General features: G+C 43.0%; 1 protein-coding gene across 5 annotated transcripts in view; it reads right to left on the reverse strand.

Annotated features, from left to right (window-relative positions):
• Positions 1 to 21,413, reverse strand: part of egln2 (egl-9 family hypoxia-inducible factor 2) — a 47,928-nt gene that overhangs the window by 10,309 nt on the left and 16,206 nt on the right. For all 5 annotated transcript variants that reach the window (XR_013791134.1, XM_079514452.1, XM_079514451.1 and 2 more), the window contains exon 3: positions 125 to 244. Coding sequence is in view for 4 of the 5 variants with exons in the window: in XM_079514452.1 (XP_079370578.1) it covers positions 125 to 244 (120 nt within the window). In the remaining variant the exon portion in view is untranslated. The remainder of the gene's footprint in view (positions 1 to 124; positions 245 to 21,413) is intronic.

Raw genomic sequence — 21,413 nt, forward strand, 5'->3', positions numbered from 1 at the left:
CCATCTTTAAAAGGTTCATAGAAGCTTAGTTATGCATGCGATAATGTTAATATTTGTATACGGGTCCACAAAGAACCGGACCGGTCCAATAACCGTGAGTCAGAGTGAACTGTGTGAAATATACCTCGATATTCCAGTCCTTGTTGAGATAGTAGATGCAGGTGATGCAGCGGCCATCACCGTTGGGGTTGTCGACGTGACGAACGTACCCTGTCCCGTTGCCCGGGTAACACGCCACCATGGCCTGAGGACAGATGAGAGGAGGAAGGTTAGTTAGCGTTGCTGAACGAGAGACATGACAACAGCATCCGCTGTGTCAGAACGAGAGACATGACAACAGCATCCGCTGTGTCAGAACGAGAGACATGACAACAGCATCCGCTGTGTCAGAACGAGAGACATGACGACAGCATCCGCTGTGTCAGAACGAGAGACATGACGACAACATCCGCTGTGTCAGAACGAGAGACATGACGACAACATCCGCTGTGTCAGAACGAGAGACATGACAACAGCATCCGCTGTCAGAACGAGAGACATGACGACAACATCCGCTGTGTCAGAACGAGAGACATGACAACAGCATCCGCTGCGTCAGAACGAGAGACACGACAACAGCATCCGCTGTCAGAACGAGAGACACGACAACAGCATCTGCCGTGTCAGAACGAGAGACGTGACAACAGCATCCACTGTGTCAGAACGAGAGACATGACAACAGCATCCTCTGTGTCAGAACGAGAGACATGACAACAGCATCCTCTGTGTCAGAACGAGAGACACGACAACAGCATCCTCTGTGTCAGAACGAGAGACATGACAACAGCATCCTCTGTGTCAGAACGAGAGACATGACAACAGCATCCTCTGTGTCAGAACGAGAGACATGACAACAGCATCCGCTGTGTCAGAACGAGAGACATGGCAACAGCATCCGCTGTGTCAGAACGAGAGACATGGCAACAGCATCCGCTGTGTCAGAACGAGAGACATGGCAACAGCATCCGCTGTGTCAGAACGAGAGACATGGCAACAGCATCCGCTGTGTCAGAACGAGAGACATGACAACAGCATCCGCTGTGTCAGAACGAGAGACATGGCAACAGCATCCGCTGTGTCAGAACGAGAGACATGACAACAGCATCCGCTGTGTCAGAATGAGTCAAATTATTTTTTATTATGTCACCCCCTTCTTCTCCCAGTTTGGTTGTTACGCCAATGTCATTGGTCGAAATGACTAACCAATCAGGAAGTAGACAGGCAAATCGACCAATGACAAATCTTCTAGGAAAATCTTTGAATGCAGATTGCGGCCCCTATAGACGTGTCACAGAGACTACATTTTTTTTGGGGGGGAACGTTTTACCCATTGCTGGCTGTCTGAATACAAAAAAAAAAGGTTATTTAAAATGTTGACATATTATTGCTGATAGCAGCTTTAATCCATTCTGTACAGGAACCAGTTTTGGTGTTTCAACTAAGCATTATGTTATACTTTAGCTATTGAAAAATAGCAGATCTACAAGCTCATAGCGCGCCACCGAGTGGCGCGCTACGAGCTTGTAGGTCTGCTATTTTTGAAAAATCGTAAAAATGCGGCACAAATCTTTGAATATATATTCTTTCAGAGCGAACTTTGTTTTTATTTCGACGTCAGGCCTAAATACTGTATCTAAATTCAGGGTCACATACTGTACACACTCTCAAACAGAAGCATGCGAGTCTTGAGTATAGTGAAGGTATGCAGACTATGCACCACTCGTCGTCACACTGACACAGAAAGGGAGTGTGGGCTATGAAGAGAAACACTATGTTAGAGGTCAGCCCGTCATGCGTGATGCAGTATCGATGCTAAAACAATGGTCTCCTGGAGCTGGTATTTCCCCTGTGTGAGTACTGTGAGTACTCTGTGCTAAAGGGAGCGTTCTCTGTGGCGACGGTGGGAGCCATTCCTTCAGAGTCCCATGCTGTACCCAGTGGGGCTAAGATCGACATTAAGACACCTAATTAATCTCAATTTATTTGAGACTTTTTTTTGTCTCAAATTAAATATAATGGGATTATGATACATGTGGACTGTGCTTTTTTGACAGATGCAAGGTCCCTAGCACTTGCGTCAGCCAGGGAGATCAAATTAAATGAGATTCTACACTTGACTGTAGATTACCGGTAGTCAATTTAGCAGCAAGTTGATTTACTTATTTTTAAGTGGTGCAACCACTTCCTTAAGTGACTACGTGTGTGTGGGTGCGTCTGAGCACGAAAACAGCATGGTTGTTTTTCACCACCTGTGCGCAACCTAACACACACACAAACACACGCACATATTAACTGTATATATGGTGATTTCGGGTGTGCCAGTACAGTACAGTACAGTACAGTACAGTAGAGGGACCACACGGTAACTCTGTCATTTCTCAACCGTTTCGGACGTGGGGCGGCTCGCCGGCACCCTGGAAAAATCACACCCTGGAACCACCCCCCCCCCCCTCCGGAGACCCCCACACGGAGTTGCACCACTTACTTCACACGGGTGTGATTTTCTTTTTATCCATACCATACATATTAAGTGTTTAAACTGGTCAGTCAAATTAGATATGGGCAATTAAGTGATATTATACTAAGTGTAAATATGTTCTTGAGGTAAATTACTTCATGACATGACTCTGATGAAGACCGCAAGGTGGAAACGTTAGTGGTTCTGTATACTTAGCACCTAATAAAAGGCTCTAAATGTCCGTGCTGTTCCAGTGTCCTCTCCTCCTTCTGTAAATTAGTTTATTTCCCCCAAAATCTAATTTGATCTTTGGGATACACAAATAAGTAGGTGTGTCACAAATACGTTGTTACTGCACTTTGGCTTTGTGTAGGGTAGTATAGTATGTCCACTAGGTCATGCATGGGCAACTGGCAGAGAAAATAGCAGATCTACAAGCTCAAAACGCGTCGCAGTGCGACGCGTTTTGAGCTTGTAGATCTGCTATTTTTCCTACGACAGTATACCGTGTGCAATGTGGCCCCTCTGGAGTGAGTGTGGAAATATAGTGGCCCCCTCCATCGTCAAAGTCGCCCGCTCCTGCACTAGGTCATAAACACGATACAAAAGTGGAGACCAGAATTCATCATGCAGCTGAACAACCTTTTAATACTGCTCTTTATGACATAAACCATGAGCCTATCCACGTCCCTGCTGTGCGTCATCGAGCTGTCTCTGTATATTTCTCTTTAACCAAACAGAAAAGAACCATGTCTTGATCTGACCGAGAATCACGCCATCATCACTCTAGAGCTGATGATGGGGGAAGAGAGAGGTTTGTATGGTTGATGATAGCCGTGCGGGGGTAATAACTTCTTCTATCTCTCGAGGCCGACCAGCGACAGACGACGCCGCCGCCGTCGTCAACGATCTGAGCTCCATCACCCTGCAGGGGAAGTGACACTTTACACAACATCTCTCGAGTCCTGCTGTCTCGCTTCACCTCGTCTTTCCAGGTTAACAAGAGAGCCGTAACATATAAATACACGTGGAAGCTCCAGGGACGAGTTCTGCACTGCTACCATATTGATTTAACGTGCCAGATCCCATCCTTCACGCTGTGGTTTACTACGGCATGAGAGTCTCCCCCCGAGAGACGAGAGTCTCCACCACGTGTCACGTCGACACTTTGTTTCAGTCGGAAATACATGATCTGTAACGGAGAAACTTTGTGCTGGCAGAGCCATCTACAGTAGGTTAAAGGTATGTGATTTCACTTAATTCAAATATCACTTCTTTTTTTGTTTTGATAAATCCTCCCTACTATAGAATGTGCTGACCATATCAAGGTCAAGGTAAACTTTATTGTCCACAAGGGAAATGTGTCTTGGGCTTTCACCCCTGCTACAGCCACACATAAAAAATCAATGACAAACAAAATACATTACAGAGGAAGACACAACATTACACCATTGCACACATGATGTGGATAATCTAGCCTCACACAGTTACTGCTGTTTCAGAGCCTTGTTCAACATCTTAGTTGATGCTGGTACAAACGATTTCTTAAATCTGATGTACTTCCACTTTGGTTCTTTGTATCTTCTCCCAGAGGGCAGAAGTACAAACTCGCCATTTACATTTATATGAGAAACTCATATAATAATATATAAGGAGTTTCTCCCTGTCCCCAGTTAACCCCTGGGGTCAAAAAAACGTAGGTTTCGTTTTTGGCTAGGTGGCCCAGCCTTCATCCAATCAGGATAGAGAGGGGCCTTCCGCCAATCACTGGATCAATCAGCGGCAACATTCTTGTACAAACTGCCAGTAGGCCGAGGAAGTAAGTCCCTGAAACCCACTCGGGCTGAAACATTTCGCCGATATAGAGGGTATGCGCACGACATCATCATCATCATCGTCATACCCCAGAAGTTATGTGGGAACCTTTACTAAGTGACAGCCCATAGATCCAAACAGAAAAGTCCTATCTGATTGCATTAACCCATTCTCGGGGCGGGAACCCCTTTTGGTGTTAGCATTATGTTATGCTTTAGCTATTGAAAAATAGCAGATCTACAAGCTCATAGCGCGCCACCGAGTGGCGCGCAACGAGCTTGTAGGTCTGCTATTTTTGAAAAATCGAAGAACGACTGACATAGAAACATAGCTTTTTCAGATAAAACAACATTAAACAACGTTAAACTCACTTTGCCACTCACTTCATGCATGCGCATAAACTCTATATGGAGACGACAGTCACTGATGAATGTTATCATAGGTTGGCCACATAAAGTCAGAGATCCACATGAAACCACCATCCTTATTTACATTCTGTTCACAATCCACTGGCAAAGTCAGAGATTGCCACGTCAGTGCCATTTACTCCTGCACTCTGAGCCTCTGCTCCTCCGAGCCTCTGACGTCACTCACGACGTCACCTCTGCGCTCGCCACCTGTGGTCCTGTCCCAGACAATTGTGTTAACAGTTTGGGGGGTGCGCTTTTGTTTCAAAACAAAATAATGTTGACAGTATACACGTGACTCTGCTACTACCAGACGGTGGAGACGGGAGAGAGAGGGAAGGGCAACTACAGCTGTGTCAGAGCAGAGCACCGTGGTGTAGTGGAGCCACGAAACTTAGCAAGTAGTGTTGCAGGAGGAACGCATGAAAAAAAGAAAAAGGGGGTTTTCTGCCGCTCAAAAGGTGGAGGGGACGATCCCCCCACCTCATAAAACTGAGGGTGATTATCCCCCCCCCATCCACCCCCCCCCCAACTGCGCGCCTGCTGGGAACGATTCTATAAATGTCTTCTACATCCTGAGTTTTCTGAAAAAGCTATGTCATTCTTCGATTTTTCAAAAATAACAGACCTACAAGCTCGTAGCGCGCCACCCAGTGGCGCGCCACTCAGTGGCGCGCTACGCGCTACGAGTAGTTTAAACATCTACTTCTCGTCACAAATCGTAAATCTCGCAACATCGACGCAGCATTAGTCATATCACGGGGGGAAATAAACAGCCACCGTATCGACAACATGACATTTCCGAGCTTGCGGGATTGGAGAAACAGCCCACCATTAGCCTAAATGGCTAATAAATCTGTAACGAAGCTAATAAATCTGTTTGCAGCCCAGCCCAACTAACATCTAGTTCAATCTTTATACTGAATATAGCTGACCTACCAGCTCACAATGCGTTGCATCGCAACGTGTTGAGAGCTTGTAGATCGAATCTTTTGGCAATTTCTGCATGCCACCATTGTACAACACAAAAAAGGTGGTTAATGAGACTAATCGATAAAGTCAATTATTCTTCTATTAGAATATAATGTATTAATGTTGATTTGTTTATATAAAATAAATCAAATATGAAACAAGAATGACACAACGTATCATTAACTCCCAGGTGAATCAAGCGCTCTCCGTTGTGCCCACCGTTTTTTTAAATTATTTTTCCTATTATTTTTTTGTTATTGTTTTTACGTATACGATTCTCAGTGACAACCTCGCGGCCGTTGTTTGCGTTCATTTCCGACGTGCTTTTTGTTGGTTCGTTCACTGCGTTTTGTTCTGTAGCTCCAGTTAGCTCATAGCATTAGCCGCCGTAGAGTTATGGAAGTCTCTTTTTTGCAGAGCCTGGGTTTCGATGGGCGCCCATTTGTTTGTTTGTTTATTTGTTTGTTTATTTGGATCCCCATTAGCTACTACCTTAGTAGCAGCTACTCTTCCTGGGGTCCACACATAAAATACATTACAATCAATACAGTCATATGAAATACATTTTACAAGACTGTAAGAAAAACAGTTAAAAAAAAAAAAATACAACTAAATATAAAACAAGTGATTAATAACATTGCATATATATACAATTTCAGTTTGAGTAGCCTACCGTTACAGTATGAAATATTTTAAACAGTGCTCAATGACTCAAAAAGCAAGTGACATGAGATATTTCTTTAACTTATTTTTAAAATCTGATTTACTTGTTGCCTGTCTGATTTGTGATGGAAGACTATGCAGCTCTTTCATTGCTCTATATATTACTGTGTGTTGCATTGCATTAGTTTTTGAGATGGGAAACGTAAAAAGACCTTGTGCTGAATGTCTAGTATTGTAGGTGTGTTCGTCAGAGCTGAACTTCAGCCTGCAATACAGGACAGCCGGAACTTTAGATGTAATAATACCTTTGACAAAAGACAGCAGGGAAATATGAAGTCTGTCCTCAATCAGTGGCCATCCCAAAGTGGCGTGCATTCTGTTGGTGTTTGTTCTTTTTGTACAGCACAGAGCAATACGTGCAGCTCTGTTTTGGACCAATTGTAATTTCACTAAGTCCTTTTTTGCAGCACTAGACCATACCATTGGACAATAATCCAAATGAGTGAGTGCCAGTGTTTGCACAATTTGGGGAATGCATTGTTGTGGTATATATTTGGAACATCTCTTAATAACAGACAGACTTCTTCCCATTGCTGCAACAGTCTTATCAACCTGCTTTGACCATGTTAATTTACTATCTAAAATGATGCCTAGCAATTTTGTCTCCTCTACCTGTTGGATTGGCATCCCTTTGACTAATAGATTCAACAGAGGTTTATTTTTCATCGCAAACTTTGATCCAAATACAATACTTTTTGTTTTTGCTAAATTAAGAACTAGTTTATTACTATTGACCCATGTTATGACAGATTGTAATTCTATGTTCATAGTGGCTGTTAGATAATCAATTGATTTTGCTGGCATATATAGAGTTGTATCATCAGCATACATTACTGCTGTTGTCTGATCTAAAACTAATGGTAAGTCATTGGTAAAAATGGAAAATAAAACAGGACCTAAGCAACTGCCCTGTGGTACCCCACACTGTAGCTGTCCCACTTGTGAAAAACTGCCATTGTAAAAAACATACTGTTTCCTGCTTGACAAATAGCTTTTAAACCATTCTATAGCATTATGTGAAAAATTATAACATTTCAGTTTGTTCAATAATAAAGTATGATCTATAACGTCGAAAGCTGCACTAAAATCTAATAGTACTGCGCCCACTACCTTTTTATTATCTATATGTCTTAAGCAGTCATCCGTTATCTGTGTTAGTGCTGTACCAGTTGAATGTCCTTCGCGGTAAGCATGCTGAAAGTTTGAAAATAGTTTATTCACTGTAAAAAAGCTTTGTATTTGGTCAGTTATAATTCTTTCCAATAGTTTGCTGAGGATCGGCAACAGACTGATTGGACGACTGTTTTTTCCACTGAAATTATCATTTGTATTTTTTGGCAGAGGAGTTACTTTTGCTTCTTTCCACCCCTCCGGAAATACACCACTTGCTATACTGGCATTGAATATGTGGCAGACAGGGCTAGCCACATCATTGACCACCATTTTATGGGAGTTATACTGCGTAACTGCGGCGTTGCAGAGTCTGGGTTAACACTTCCGCGTTGCGCATAGAGTAATACAAGGATAGACACCGAACCGGAGCGTTAGCCCCCCCCCCCCCTTGCTATTCATTTCGATGGAAGTTGCTCAGTGGCGTTTTGAAGCACCCGGAAGACTGCCGGAAGTACAATTTTCACTTCTGTTATTATGAGTGTTCTTCAGTACTGTAGTACCACCTGGTATGGTATGGATGTTTGTCTGCAGCCCTAAAGTCACAACTGCTGCAACTGAACATTTTGTTCAAAGATTGTTGGGCAACAACTTCAGAAACTTTATACATCCACGTATCCTAAGGTTAGCAAGGAATATCCCCTCTAATACTAAGCATGTGTTGTATGGAGAATATAGGTTGCTACCTTCAGGAAGGGGATATGGTGTACCAGCATACAATAAGGTCAGACTAAAGAGGTCCTTTGTCCACCAGTCAACCTCGAGGCTTAATCAGGAGTTGTAGTAGCCACAGGGTAATCTAAGCGGTGGATATTGCTCTTGTCTTCATGTCTTTATGTACAGTATGTAAATTGTCTTGTTCTTTCAAATGTGTGTGCTCTGCATACTTGGCTGCTGTGTCGCAAGACAAATTTCAGTGTGAACTGACAATAAAGTACTATATCATATCATATCATATCAATTATAACTCAATGGCCCAGGCGGTGGCGTAACCATCTGGGCACCCGACTGGTAATCCAGTCGCAGTGTGCCGCGGGTTCGACTCCCGAGCCCGACACGGCCTTTACTGCATGTCTTCCCCCATCTCTCTCCCGTTTCCTGTCAGCCTACTGTCTGTCCCTTCAAAAACCAATAAAAGGCGTAAGCCGCAAAAAAATATCTTTAAAAAAAAAAAGAAATTATAACTCAATGGCTCGAGTGAGCGGAAGTTAAGCCCGGACCCCGCACGTTACGCACGTGGCGTCACTGAACGTCCGTCCACCTCCGTGCTGCAGTTCCACTTTCCGCCAGTAGGTAGTGGTGGCAGCTTCAACGTTGGGATAGCCTTACCGGGGGGCTTGGCGTTGCGGCCTTTCAGGGCTTAGAAAGGCCCTCCCATTGGCTTAGCCGGTGGCGTTTCAGAGTATGGGTTCAGACTCGGGGCAGCCAATCCATGACCAGGTCCTCAAAGCCAACCCGAGAGAAAACAGGCCAGGCTTCACCCGGCCTATTCTTTGAGGGTCAGTCAGCGTGTACCACTGCTCATGTAGAGCCAAGTGGACTCGAGTGGTGTTAGTGGTGTGTGACGGCGCTCACTCAGCCCCCATTGTCACCTCTCATCATTGACAAACGCTCACAGCCTGAGCTCATTAACCTCGGAACCCCCACCCCCCCCCCACGCGTCTCTGGCCTCGGAACTGGCATTCAGACCTGCTGTGCACCGAGAGGTATTCAGAACACGTGTTCCGTCTCTGCTCTGGGGGGAGGGGGGGGGGGGGGGGGGGCAGAGCAGTTCGCAATTCATGTTCAATGGGAGTCAAGTGGTTTTGACAGAACAGCTCTGCTCGATGGGGGGGGGGGGGGGGGGCAGGAGGGCAGAACAGAGCCATCAAGTAAGGCCGTTTTCGTCAAAACCACGTGACTCCCATTGAAAATGAATTGCGAGCTGCGCGACACACAGTGGACACAGGAGACACCGAGAAGACACCCTGTCTTTCATGTGTGAGCGAGGCCAATAACCAACCAATGATACTGCCTCTGCTACAGTACCAAACAACTCCCCAGGTCATTCTTCAGTGCATTAGGGTGTGATCATTATAGTTTGTGTGTGAATATGTGGGCCCTTTTCCACTTGCATGATTCCGGCTCAACTCTTGACCTTGCTCTTCACATTTTTACGGCATGGTTTTATTCGAAGCTCAGTGGCCTTGTGGTTAGAGTGTCCGCCCTGAGACTGGGAGGTCGGAGTTCGATCCAGAGCGAGTCATACCAAAGACTCTAAAAAAAAATGGGACCCAGTGCCTCCCTGCTTGACACTCAGCATCAAGGGTTGGATTGGGGGTAAGTCCCTGGGACATACTAGCGTCATGTCCAGGGGGTGTACTTGTACATCAAGCTGCCTCACGCTACAGAAACAGGAGATAGGCTCCTGCCCTATGGGCCTCATGGCTCGGCAAGGCTACTTACTTGCTTTATTCGAAGGCAGCGCGTTACGTAGACAGCACTAGAATTGCTTTTTATGTAGTTACAGCACTTTATAGTATATATATATGTATATGGTATAGTATAGTATATTATATATGTATAGTTTATACATATGGTTTCATTATGTAGATATATTCCACTGTTATGTTCTTAGCTTACGCATGTTTCATGATAACTACTTTTTATGTACGGTATATGATGTATTTGCCATGCTTTTTGTTCTTGCTTAATGTAAATCGCTCTGGATTAACCCATTCTGGGCGGGAACCCCTTTTGGTGTTACTGTATAACCCTTCTGGACGGGAACCCCTCTTGGGGTTCTGTACAGTATGTACAGTATTAAAAAATTAAAAATATTTGATGCTGGTATATAAATATTTGAAGTTTTTCAGAGAACTTAGGTCAGGTTTTCAAGGCATTTTTAGAATCGGCCTCAATCCAAAATGGGTTAAGAGCATCTGCTAAATGCCTAAATTGTAAATTGTAGAACCGTCTACGTGAGGGTATGTGTGTTTATTTGCACAGGACTAATATCGCAAACTGCTGGAGCGATCGGCACCAAATTCCTATTCACATCGCCAGCAGGTAGGCCAAGGGAAAATGATGTATTTTTCCCCATGTATGCTTTATGTCAACAGTGGAATATTGAATTCTGCCACTACAATGACGACATTGTCATCATAACACTTTATGCAGGAAAGAAAGAAGAAGTGTGGACCCCAGTATGGCCTCAACATATTTATATGATGAATATAAATGATTAACCCATTTAGACCTGAGATCAGATTCTAAAAATGTCTTCTACATCCTGACACTTTTCTGAAAAAGCTATGTTTCTATGTCAGTCGTTCTTCGATTTTTCAAAAATAGCAGACCTACAAGCTCGTAGCGCGCCACTCGGTGGCGCGCTATGAGCTTGTAGATCTGCTATTTTTCAATAGCTAAAGCATAACATAATGCTAACACCAAAAGGGGTTATGAGAAACAGCATCGCTTTTTATCTTTCACAAGCTTGGAGACAAGTTTTGGCCAAAATTGCGTACTGCCAGCTAAAATCTATATTTTACGATTAATAGATTTGGAAAGTCCCCGAGGCTGTAACAAATTGTTGCTTTGTTGGGTATGAGGCGTTATATTTTTGTGTATGGGGGGGACACCATTAGCATTCTGACAGATATAGTGTGGCATTAGCCTGGAACTCACCTATGCTTTTTATGACATAGGCAGCTCCCGGCAGGATCCGCCGGGAGAAACTATGCGCAGCTGCGCGACATGAGACTAATTACTTAGACGCGACAGAGAGAGAGAGGAGTGTGTGTGTGTGTGTACATGTGTGCGTGTTTGTCAATTTAACAAAGGTGCAGACGATCAGAAATCAGCAGAGAGTGAGTGATGTTTGAGCTACTCTATGCCGAATTGAAGTGGACTCGGACCCAGACTTTTTTTTCCCTCCCTGGAAATAAAAACGTCTGGGTTTCCGAGGCTAGTGTGGCATCAAAGTACAATACCCAAAAAATATTCTGTCACCGTCGACAGGGGTTGGAATGGAAATCACTGCACTTCTATTTACACTGGTGTTGCCTAGCAACACAGCACAGTAGGTAGAATGAACAGTGCAGATGCACGTTTGTAGACTTCACGGGGGATTCTAAAAGAGCAAGTCAGAGCTTCAGCAGCTTCAGCCAAAAAACATGTCCTTGAAAAACCTCTGCAACCTCAATGTATCCCATAGCTAATCTATTACTGGGCGTACAGTATAAAATAAGAAAAGTACAATACTATTATGTAAATATCAATAGTTTTCCCTGGCTTTACAGTGAAGATTTACACTCAAATAGAAGTGATATACGGTATGGCCTGGGCAGTGGCTCAGTGGTCCAGGCACCTTGGCCGGCAGCCCAAGTCTGGCAGTGTGCCGCAGGTTCGACTACCGATCCGGACGGCCTTTACTGCATGTCACCCCCCCCCCCCCCCCATCTCTCTCCCCATTTCCTGTCAGCCTACTGTCTGCCCCTCTATGAAAAATATAAAATAAAGGCGAAAGCCGCAAAAAAAACAAAAAATAAATAAAATAGAAGTGATATCATAGTTTATGTATTTGTAGTGTTGATTTGTGTTCATGAAAGTCTTTCACTTCCAGTGGTGAAAGAATTAACTCATTTTACAGACAAAGAAAAAAAAGGTAGTTTTAGGTTAAATATATTGCACATGTACAAACAACACAAAAATACCAGTGGAAATTGCAGTGTGACATCTGCTAAACCCTCGGGCTGATAACTGATAAGCCCCTGCAGGGCTGATACAGCAGTACAGCTGACCAATCAGAGCAAACTAAAGTGACCTTGGAGTCCACCAGGGCCTTTGGTTTGGCCCCCTCCTTTCTTCCCTCTATATAGCAAATATCTGACGAAAATAGCCAACCTTTGCCCAGCATATAGGTTCATGTGGTTAAGTTACCCTAATGTACCCAATACCCTCTTATCACATTGATTGATTGATTGAAGTATGTATTAACAGTTTGCAGAATTACAGTACATTTCAAGCGCAACTCAATACAAAAACTGTTAACTGTGAGTGGACGACACCATAGAGCATTACAGTCGTTCACAAGAGGGTCCACCGTTTTCAATTCATCATAACATTTAGAGACGTACAAATATACACTTCTATATAGCCAAAAACAGGACATATAGGGCTCCATTTTCGTCACCGCTAAACCCCTTATCCCTAAACTTCTTTGCCTTTTTTTTTACTATTTTGAAAAACATTTTTGAATAGTTCAACTAGCCAATCTACATTGACACGTTGTGAGCTTGTAGACTGGCCTTTTTATCTATTCAAAAATGTTTTGCAAAATAGTAAAAAAAGGCAAAGAAGTTTAGGGATAAGGGGTTTAGTGGTGACAAAAATGGAGCCCATAGGCTCTAATGCCTGACACAGAGTCCCTGGTTCAACTCCCAGGACTGGTTGGACCAGTGGTAACCAACCTTTTCAAGCCCAAGAGCCCATTTTATTCCCAATTGTAAGCCATGATCTACCACTAAAATAGGCTATGTTAAAAACACTTTGACAGGCTCAATGCATGTGCACACAAACACTATAGTTTAAATAAGAATAAACACTGATAATCAATGCCAAAATATTAAGACAAATGTATTTTTCCATAGTCAGACTGCTTGCCTGTGTAGGTATAGTAGTGAGTGAGAGGCTGTTTAGCTCTGTGGGTTTTTAGTTGTGCACAACGGATAGCGGTCAAACAAGAGAACAAACAAACGCTGCAGTTGATGACTCGATACACATGTCTGGGGCCATCACTGCGAGCTATTCAAAATCCACATTCTGTGTATTGGTAGTGATGGCTGGCTGCCTGTCAGTCTGACACCCGCTCACTCCGGGATCTACTTGAATGGCTCGTGCGAGCTACTGGTAGCTCCCGAACCCCTGGTTGGTTACCCCTGGGTTGGACCATTTGCTGCATGTCATTTAATTGTCATCCACTACTCTCTCCCCCCCGTTTCCTGTACGGTCTCTGTCACTATCATTAAGGCTCAGAAAGCCGCACCAAAAATTACTCAAAACTAGTAGTTCAGCCAAGCAATTACACACAATTACACACCCCATGAAGCACTGGGGAAAAGGAAAAAGTTATACCCCCATGAGACCAGTCTGTTTGGAAACAGCTACCAGTCTGCCAACCGCCTGCATTAATGGCTTAATAGGCGCGCGGAGTAGATAACGGCACTGCCAAGGTGATGGCCATGCACACAGAACGCACTGTTCTGGACAAGAATGAAAATAAAAACTGCATTGCTGCACGCATATTCCGATAAGAGACAGCGGAGGGGGGAGGTCAAGATAAGGCTGAACAAATACAGGTCCTGCTGCCATTACTGGAGCAAGTGTGTGTGTGTGTGCATGTGTGTGTGCGTGTGCGTGTGTGCACGTGTGTGTGACAGTGAAAGTGACGGAAAGACAGAAAGGTTGTTAGGTTGCTGCAGCAGCAAGTTAATGTAGCTGTAATTCACAGGCCGCTAAAAAGGCTGGCCTGGGATCAGTGCCAAGAACAACAAATGTAAGTTCCGTGACGCATACAAAAGGTGCATGATGATGATTAACTTTGTATTCTGTCGTGCCATGCAGGGTTGGGGCAGCAGCGCACAGCCTAAAAGACAAGGAGGGTGCATCTGGGTCGAACAGCTGTGCCGTCTGCTCAAATTCGATATGTTGAGACATGCAACACGCCCAACACAACACAGATGGTTAAATACAAGCTCGTTAAGTCCACCCGTGAAGTTGGACAAGGCTTTATGTTTTCAACCAATTCTGCTGGTTATTTAACTTTGAGAAGAAACGGACACATTTTTATGAAATGTCATCAAATGGTGGTCCGTTATGGAATCAGGACAGACTCATAATTATCCGTATCCGTATAAACAGATTTGTATTCGTATAGGCAATTCGTAACAAACAGTATGCAAGTGTAAATCAGATTTGTATCTGTAATGTACAATTCGTAACTCTTATTCTCAGATTCGTAATTCAAATGTTCACTTCTGTGTCTCAAATACCCACTTTCGTGTCTCAAATACCCACATCTGTGTGTCAACTTATGCATTTTAGAAGGAGATTTATTTGTGACTCTCCACTGATTTTTGTGCGTAATTATGAGACTATTTTACCTCGCTGTTTGTCACATGATTTGTAACTTGTAAAAAATAAAATCACCTATGCACGCAGAGTCATTTGTATTTGTAGCTCACATTTGTGTGTCAACTTAACTCAAATTTAGCTGTTAATTTGCACGGATGTGTGTGAGTATTTTTGAGACTGAGAGAACAGTCTCATAATTATCTGTATCTGTAACAACAGATTTGTACTTGTGAAGTGCAATTCGTAACTCTAATTGTCAGATGTATCTCAAATCTTAACATTTGTAATTCAACTTAGAAATTCTAAACGCAAATGCAGCTGTTAATGTCCACGGATGTGTGTGGCAATTTTGAGACTATTGTACCGTGGTGATTTCACACCAATCTGTGACTTGTGTAGGGAGCAGTACCGAGTACCTCCAGTAGATGGCGGTGTGGGTACCAGATCTTCGGCTCTGTATAATTAGCTAGGATTAGACTTCCTGTTTACTTCCGGGTTGGGAGCTAGCTAGGATAAGGCCTTCAGAATAAGAGGTTAAGACCTCGTAATTAATGTGTTCTTTTAAATGTCATACATTTATTTAAAAAAAAATGCATTTATATATTTTTTAAATGCGTATACTAGAGTACTTATATGTGCCCTAAAATGTTTTACCGATTTAAAATGGCTATCCTATTAAATTGGACACTTTGCAGTCTTGGCACATTTTCCTATACGCAGCGTCACCTATTTCAGGGGTGGGCAACTTTGATGGTGGAGAGGGCCACTATATTTCCACAATCACTCCAGACGGCCACACTGCATACATACAGGTCGGAGCAAAAATAGCCAATCTACAAGCTCAAAACGCAGTGTGGCGAGTTTTGAGCTTGTAGATCATCTATTTTTTGCTATTTGAATTGAAATCCTGAATATTTTTCAATTTTTGAATTGTAAAGCTGAAAAGTAACATAAAAGGGGTGACCTCCTCTACAACACCACACCCTCCGCTAAGCGAGAGAGGAGTAAAATAAAAAGTTACCAGGCCCCCAGTGGGCTCAGGTCAAAAACGTTTCCAGACTAGAGTGGACGCTGGACAAAAAACTTTTTACACCTCTCCCACTTAGTGGAGGGTGTGGTGTTATAGAGGAGGTCTCCCCGAACGTGTGCATATGTCAGACCTGTTGATACGAAGAGCCGTTTTTGGTCCAGCGTCCACTCTGGTCTGGAAATGGCACACTTTTGACCTCTGAGCCCACTGGGGGCCCGGTAACTTTTTATTTTACACCTCTCCCGCTTAGCGGATGGTGTGGTGTTGTAGAGGTCTCCCATTTTATGTTACTTTTCAGCTTTACAATTCAAAAATGTAAAAAATATTCAGGATTTCAATTCAAATAGTATTATTAAGTATTATTAAGTACGAGGTCTTAACCTCTTATACTGACCATATTCTGTCCAATTTAATGGGATAGCCATTTTAAATCGGTAAAAACATTTTAGGGCACATATAAGTACTCTAGTATACGCATTTTAAAAAGACATATCATAAATGCATTTTTTTTTAAATAAATGTATGACATTTAAAAGAACACATTAATTATGAGGTCTTAACTTCTTATTCTGAAGGCCTTATCCTAGCTAGCTCCCAACCCGGAAGTAAACAGGAAGTCTAATCCTAGCTAATTATACATAGCCGAAGATCTGGTACCCACACCGCCATCTACTGGAGGTACTCGGTACTGCTCCCTACACAAGTCACAGATTGCTGTGAAATCACCACGGTACAATAGTCTCAAAATTGCCACACACATCCGTGGACATTAACAGCTACATTTGCGTTTAGAATTTCTAAGTTGAATTACAAATGTTAAGATTTGAGATACATCTGACAATTAGAGTTACGAATTGCACTTCACAAGTACAAATCTGTTGTTACAGATACAGATAATTATGAGACTGTTCTCTCAGTCTCAAAAATACTCCCACACATCCGTGCAAATTAACAGCTACATTTGAGTTAAGTTGACACACAAATGTGAGATACAAATGACTCTGCGTGCATAGACAAATGACTCTGCGTGCATAGGTGATTTTATTTTTTACAAGTTACAAATCATGTGACAAACAGCGAGGTAAAAGAGTCTCATAATTACGCACAAAAATCAGTGGAGAGTCACAAATAAATCTCCTTCTAAAATGCATAAGTTGACACACAGATGTGGGTATTTGAGACACGAAAGTGGGTATTTGAGACACATACATGAAAATTTGAATTACGAATCTGAGAATAAGAGTTATGAATTGTACATTACAGATACAAATCTGATTTACACTTGCATACTGTTTGTTACGAATTGCCTATACGAGTACAAATCTGGTGCGTGCATAGGTGATTTTATTTCTTACAAGTTACAAATCATATGACTAACAGCGAGGTAAAAGAGTCTCATAATTACTCACAAAATTCAGTGGAGAGTCACAAATAAATATCCTTCTAAAATGTATAAGTTGACACACAGATGTGGGTATTTGAGACACGAAAGTGGTTATTTGAGACACAGAAGTGAACATTTGAATTACGAATCTGAGAATAAGAGTTACAAATTGTACATTACAGATACAAATCTGATTTACACTTGCATACTGTTTGTTACGAATTGCCTATACGAGTACAAATCTGTTTATACGGATACGGATAATTATGAGTCTGTCCTGATTCCATAGTCCGTGGCTCAAATGGGTCTGAGAGGCTACATGTCATCAGATGGTGGTCCGTCGCTCAAATGGGTCTGAGAGCCCTACATGTCATCAGATGGTGGTCCCGTGGCTCAAATGGGTCTGAGAGGCTACATGTCATCAGATGGTGGTCCGTGGCTCAAATGGGTCCGAGAGGCTAAATGTCATCAAATGGTGGTCGGTGGCTCAAATGGGTCTGAGAGGCTACATGTCATCAGATGGTGGTCCGTTGCTCAAATGGGTCTGAGAGGCTAAATGTCATCAGATGGTGGTCCCTGGCTCAAATGGGTCTGAGAGGCTAAATGTCATCAAATGGTGGTCCGTTGCTCAAATGGGTCTGAGAGGCTAAATGTCCTCAGATGGTGGTCCGTGGCTCAAATGGGTCTGAGAGGCTAAATGTCATCAAATGGTGGTACGTGGCTCAAATGGGTCTGAGAGGCTACATGTCATCAGATGGTGGTCCGTGGCTCAAATGGGTCTGAGAGCCCTACATGTCATCAGATGGTGGTCCCGTGGCTCAAATGGGTCTGAGAGCCTAAATGTCATCAAATGGTGGTCCGTGGCTCAAATGGGTCTGAGAGGCTAAATGTCATCAAATGGTGGTCCGTGGCTCAAATGGGTCTGAGAGGCTAAATGTCATCAAATGGTGGTACGTGGCTCAAATGGGTCTGAGAGGCTAAATGTCATCAGATGGTGGTCCGTGTCTCAAATGGGTCTGAGAGGCTAAATGTCATCAGATGGTGGTCCGTGGCTCAAATGGGTCTGAGAGGCTACATGTCATCAAATGGTGGTCCGTGGCTCAAATGGGTCTGAGAGGCTACATGTCATCAAACGGTGGTCCGTGGCTCAAATGGGTCTGAGAGGCTAAATGTCATCAAACGGTGGTCCGTGGCTCAAATGGGTCTGAGAGGCTAAATGTCATCAAATGGTGGACCGTGGCTCAAATGGGTCTGAGAGGCTAAATGTCATCAAATGGTGGTACGTGGCTCAAATGGGTCTGAGAGGCTACATGTCATCAGATGGTGGTCCGTGGCTCAAATGGGTCTGAGAGCCCTACATGTCATCAGATGGTGGTCCGTGGCTCAAATGGGTCCGAGAGGCTAAATGTCATCAAATGGTGGTCCGTGGCTCAAATGGGTCCGAGAGGCTAAATGTCATCAAATGGTGGTCCGTGGCTCAAATGGGTCTGAGAGGCTAAATGTCATCAGATGGTGGTCCGTGGCTCAAATGGGTCTGAGAGGCTAAATGTCATCAGATGGTGGTCCGTTGCTCAAATGGGTCTGAGAGGCTAAATGTCCTCAGATGGTGGTCCGTGGCTCAAATGGGTCTGAGAGGCTACATGTCATCAGATGGTGGCTCCGTGGCTCAAATGGGTCCGAGAGGCTACATGTCATTAGATGGTGGTTCCGTGACTCAAATGGGTCTGAGAGGCTAAATGTCATCAGATGGTGGTCCGTGGCTCAAATGGGTCTGAGAGGCTACATGTCATCAGATGGTGGTCCGTGGCTCAAATGGGTCTGAGAGGCTACATGTCATCAAATGGTGGTCCGTGGCTCAAATGGGTCTGAGAGGCTACATGTCATCAGATGGTGGTCCGTGGCTCAAATGGGTCTGAGAGGCTACATGTCATCAGATGGTGGTCCGTGGCTCAAATGGGTCTGAGAGGCTACATGTCATCAAATGGTGGTTCCGTGGCTCCGTGGCTCAAATGCCGAAAAAAATAATGGACCTTGATATGAAAAAAAAGGTTGAAAACCACTGATTAATGCTACAAAAATGTCCTTCACCAACTTTACTAGAATTCTCAAAAACGACATGTTCTAACATAGAGCTGGGCAATTACCTGGAAATATATTGAAACCCATATTTAGAACCAATAACCTACTTCACCCTCGAGAAGATATTTAGAACCAATAACCTACTTCACCCTCGAGAAGATATTTAGAACCAATAACCTACTTCACCCTCGAGAAGATATTTAGAACCAATAACCTACTTCACCCTCGAGAAGATATTTAGAACCAATAACCTACTTCACCCTCGAGAAGATATTTAGAACCAATAACCTACTTCACCCTCGAGAAGATATTTAGAACCAATAACCTACTTCACCCTCGAGAAGATATTTAGAACCAATAACCTACTTCACCCTCGAGAAGATATTTAGAACCAATAACCTACTTCACCCTCGAGAAGATATTTAGAACCAATAACCTACTTCACCCTCGAGAAGATATTTAGAACCAATAACCTACTTCACCCTCGAGAAGATATTTAGAACCAATAACCTACTTCACCCTCGAGAAGATATTTAGAACCAATAACCTACCCTCAAGAAGCCAGAAGCAGGTTCGTCAACGAATCAAATGAGAATATTTAATAGCTTTTTATAATCGACTAAATTAATCGACTACTCCGATTAACAACAGTTTGGGTTTTCTATCAGTAAGCAAATGAAATGATTGGATAAGGAAGATCTGTATGAAGGTCAACATGACATCATCACTAATATCTCAGGTTACGCAGTTAGTCCTGCTGGTGAATGTATTGTATGTTGCCTCAAAGAATTGTCTTAAAAAAAAGAAAACAACTGAAGGCAATGACAGAGAATTGAGAATACAGAAAAGATTGAAAGGTGTTGAACGATCCATGAATCACTACAGTAGCCACAGGCTGGTAGGCAATTAACTCAATGGTCGCCAATGACTTATTTAACTTCTTTTTCATGATGTCCTGGAGCGCCAAGGACGTGTTTTTCGTGTAAAAAAAGAATAATAATAATATTTTTTTTTTCTTTTTCTTTTTAGACTTTTTTTTTGAAAAAAATAAAAATATATAAAATAAAATAAAAGATATATGGTGGCGGTCTGGGACTTTTGGCGCCCCCTAGTGGCGGTGGATATACCAGGGGTGTAACAATAAATTTTAACAGCGATACGATACGTATCACGAAACACGGTACGATACATGGACGATATTGGTTCATCATGACGATCCGATACGATAGGATTCAATGATTTGAAATCGATACAGTAACTATTTAAAATACATTGACATTTTTTTTAATTAAGTAATTAAACCTCTTTTTAATTTTTCTTTAAAAAAATTGCTAAATACCACGCACAAAAACATACAGCAGTATTGATACAATCGATTAATTGCATAGCAGAACGATTCGATACCGATTATTTCCATTGCAAAACCGATACGTTACGACACATAGTCAGCGTTGCCGTTTTCATTTCGATATACTTCGTCGATTCTTGGAAATTAAAATAATTTTTTTCGATGCACTTACTATATCGTTAGATATACAGTACCAGCGTAGCAATCATTATTAGTTTCCATTTGATTACGGCGGAGTGCACAGTGATGAGATGAACGTCTGAATCCTGATCAATCATGACCAGAACTCATCAAGTGATTTGTCACCACCATCCAGCCCTCCATTCCCCCTGGTAGATAATGACAGCTCTTCATATAATCAATTTTGACCTGAGATCAGATTCTAAAAAATGTCTTCTACATCCTGACAGTTTTCTGAAAAAGCTATGTTTCTGTCAGTCGTTCTGCTATTTCTTCAAAAATAGCAGACCTACAAGGTCGTAGCGCGCCACTCGGTGGCGCGCTACAAGCTTGTAGATCTGCTATTTTTCAATAGCTAAAGCATAACATGATGCTAACACCAAAAGGGGTTCCTGCCCAAAATGGGATAATATGCTGGATAATGGGTCTGTGGGGGTGATGCGTCATTGACTAGTACTTAACTGTACTTCTGTGTGTGTGTGTGTGTGAGAGAGAGAATAGACACAAAAGAGAAAGTGGTAAAATGGTGCTCAGCACCGATGAGTCAATCCTGCTGATAGTCCCAATGGTTAAAATTATGTACAGTATGAGTCACCCAAAAGGTTCTGTGGTGTGTGTGTGCGCGTGCGCGTGCGTGCGTGCGCACATAGAGACACAAAAGCGAAAGTGGTAAAATGGTCCTCAGCCCCGATGAG

Source organism: Electrona antarctica (genome assembly GCF_951216825.1).
Source record: "Electrona antarctica genome assembly, chromosome: 11".
Taxonomy (NCBI): Eukaryota; Metazoa; Chordata; class Actinopteri; order Myctophiformes; family Myctophidae; genus Electrona; species Electrona antarctica.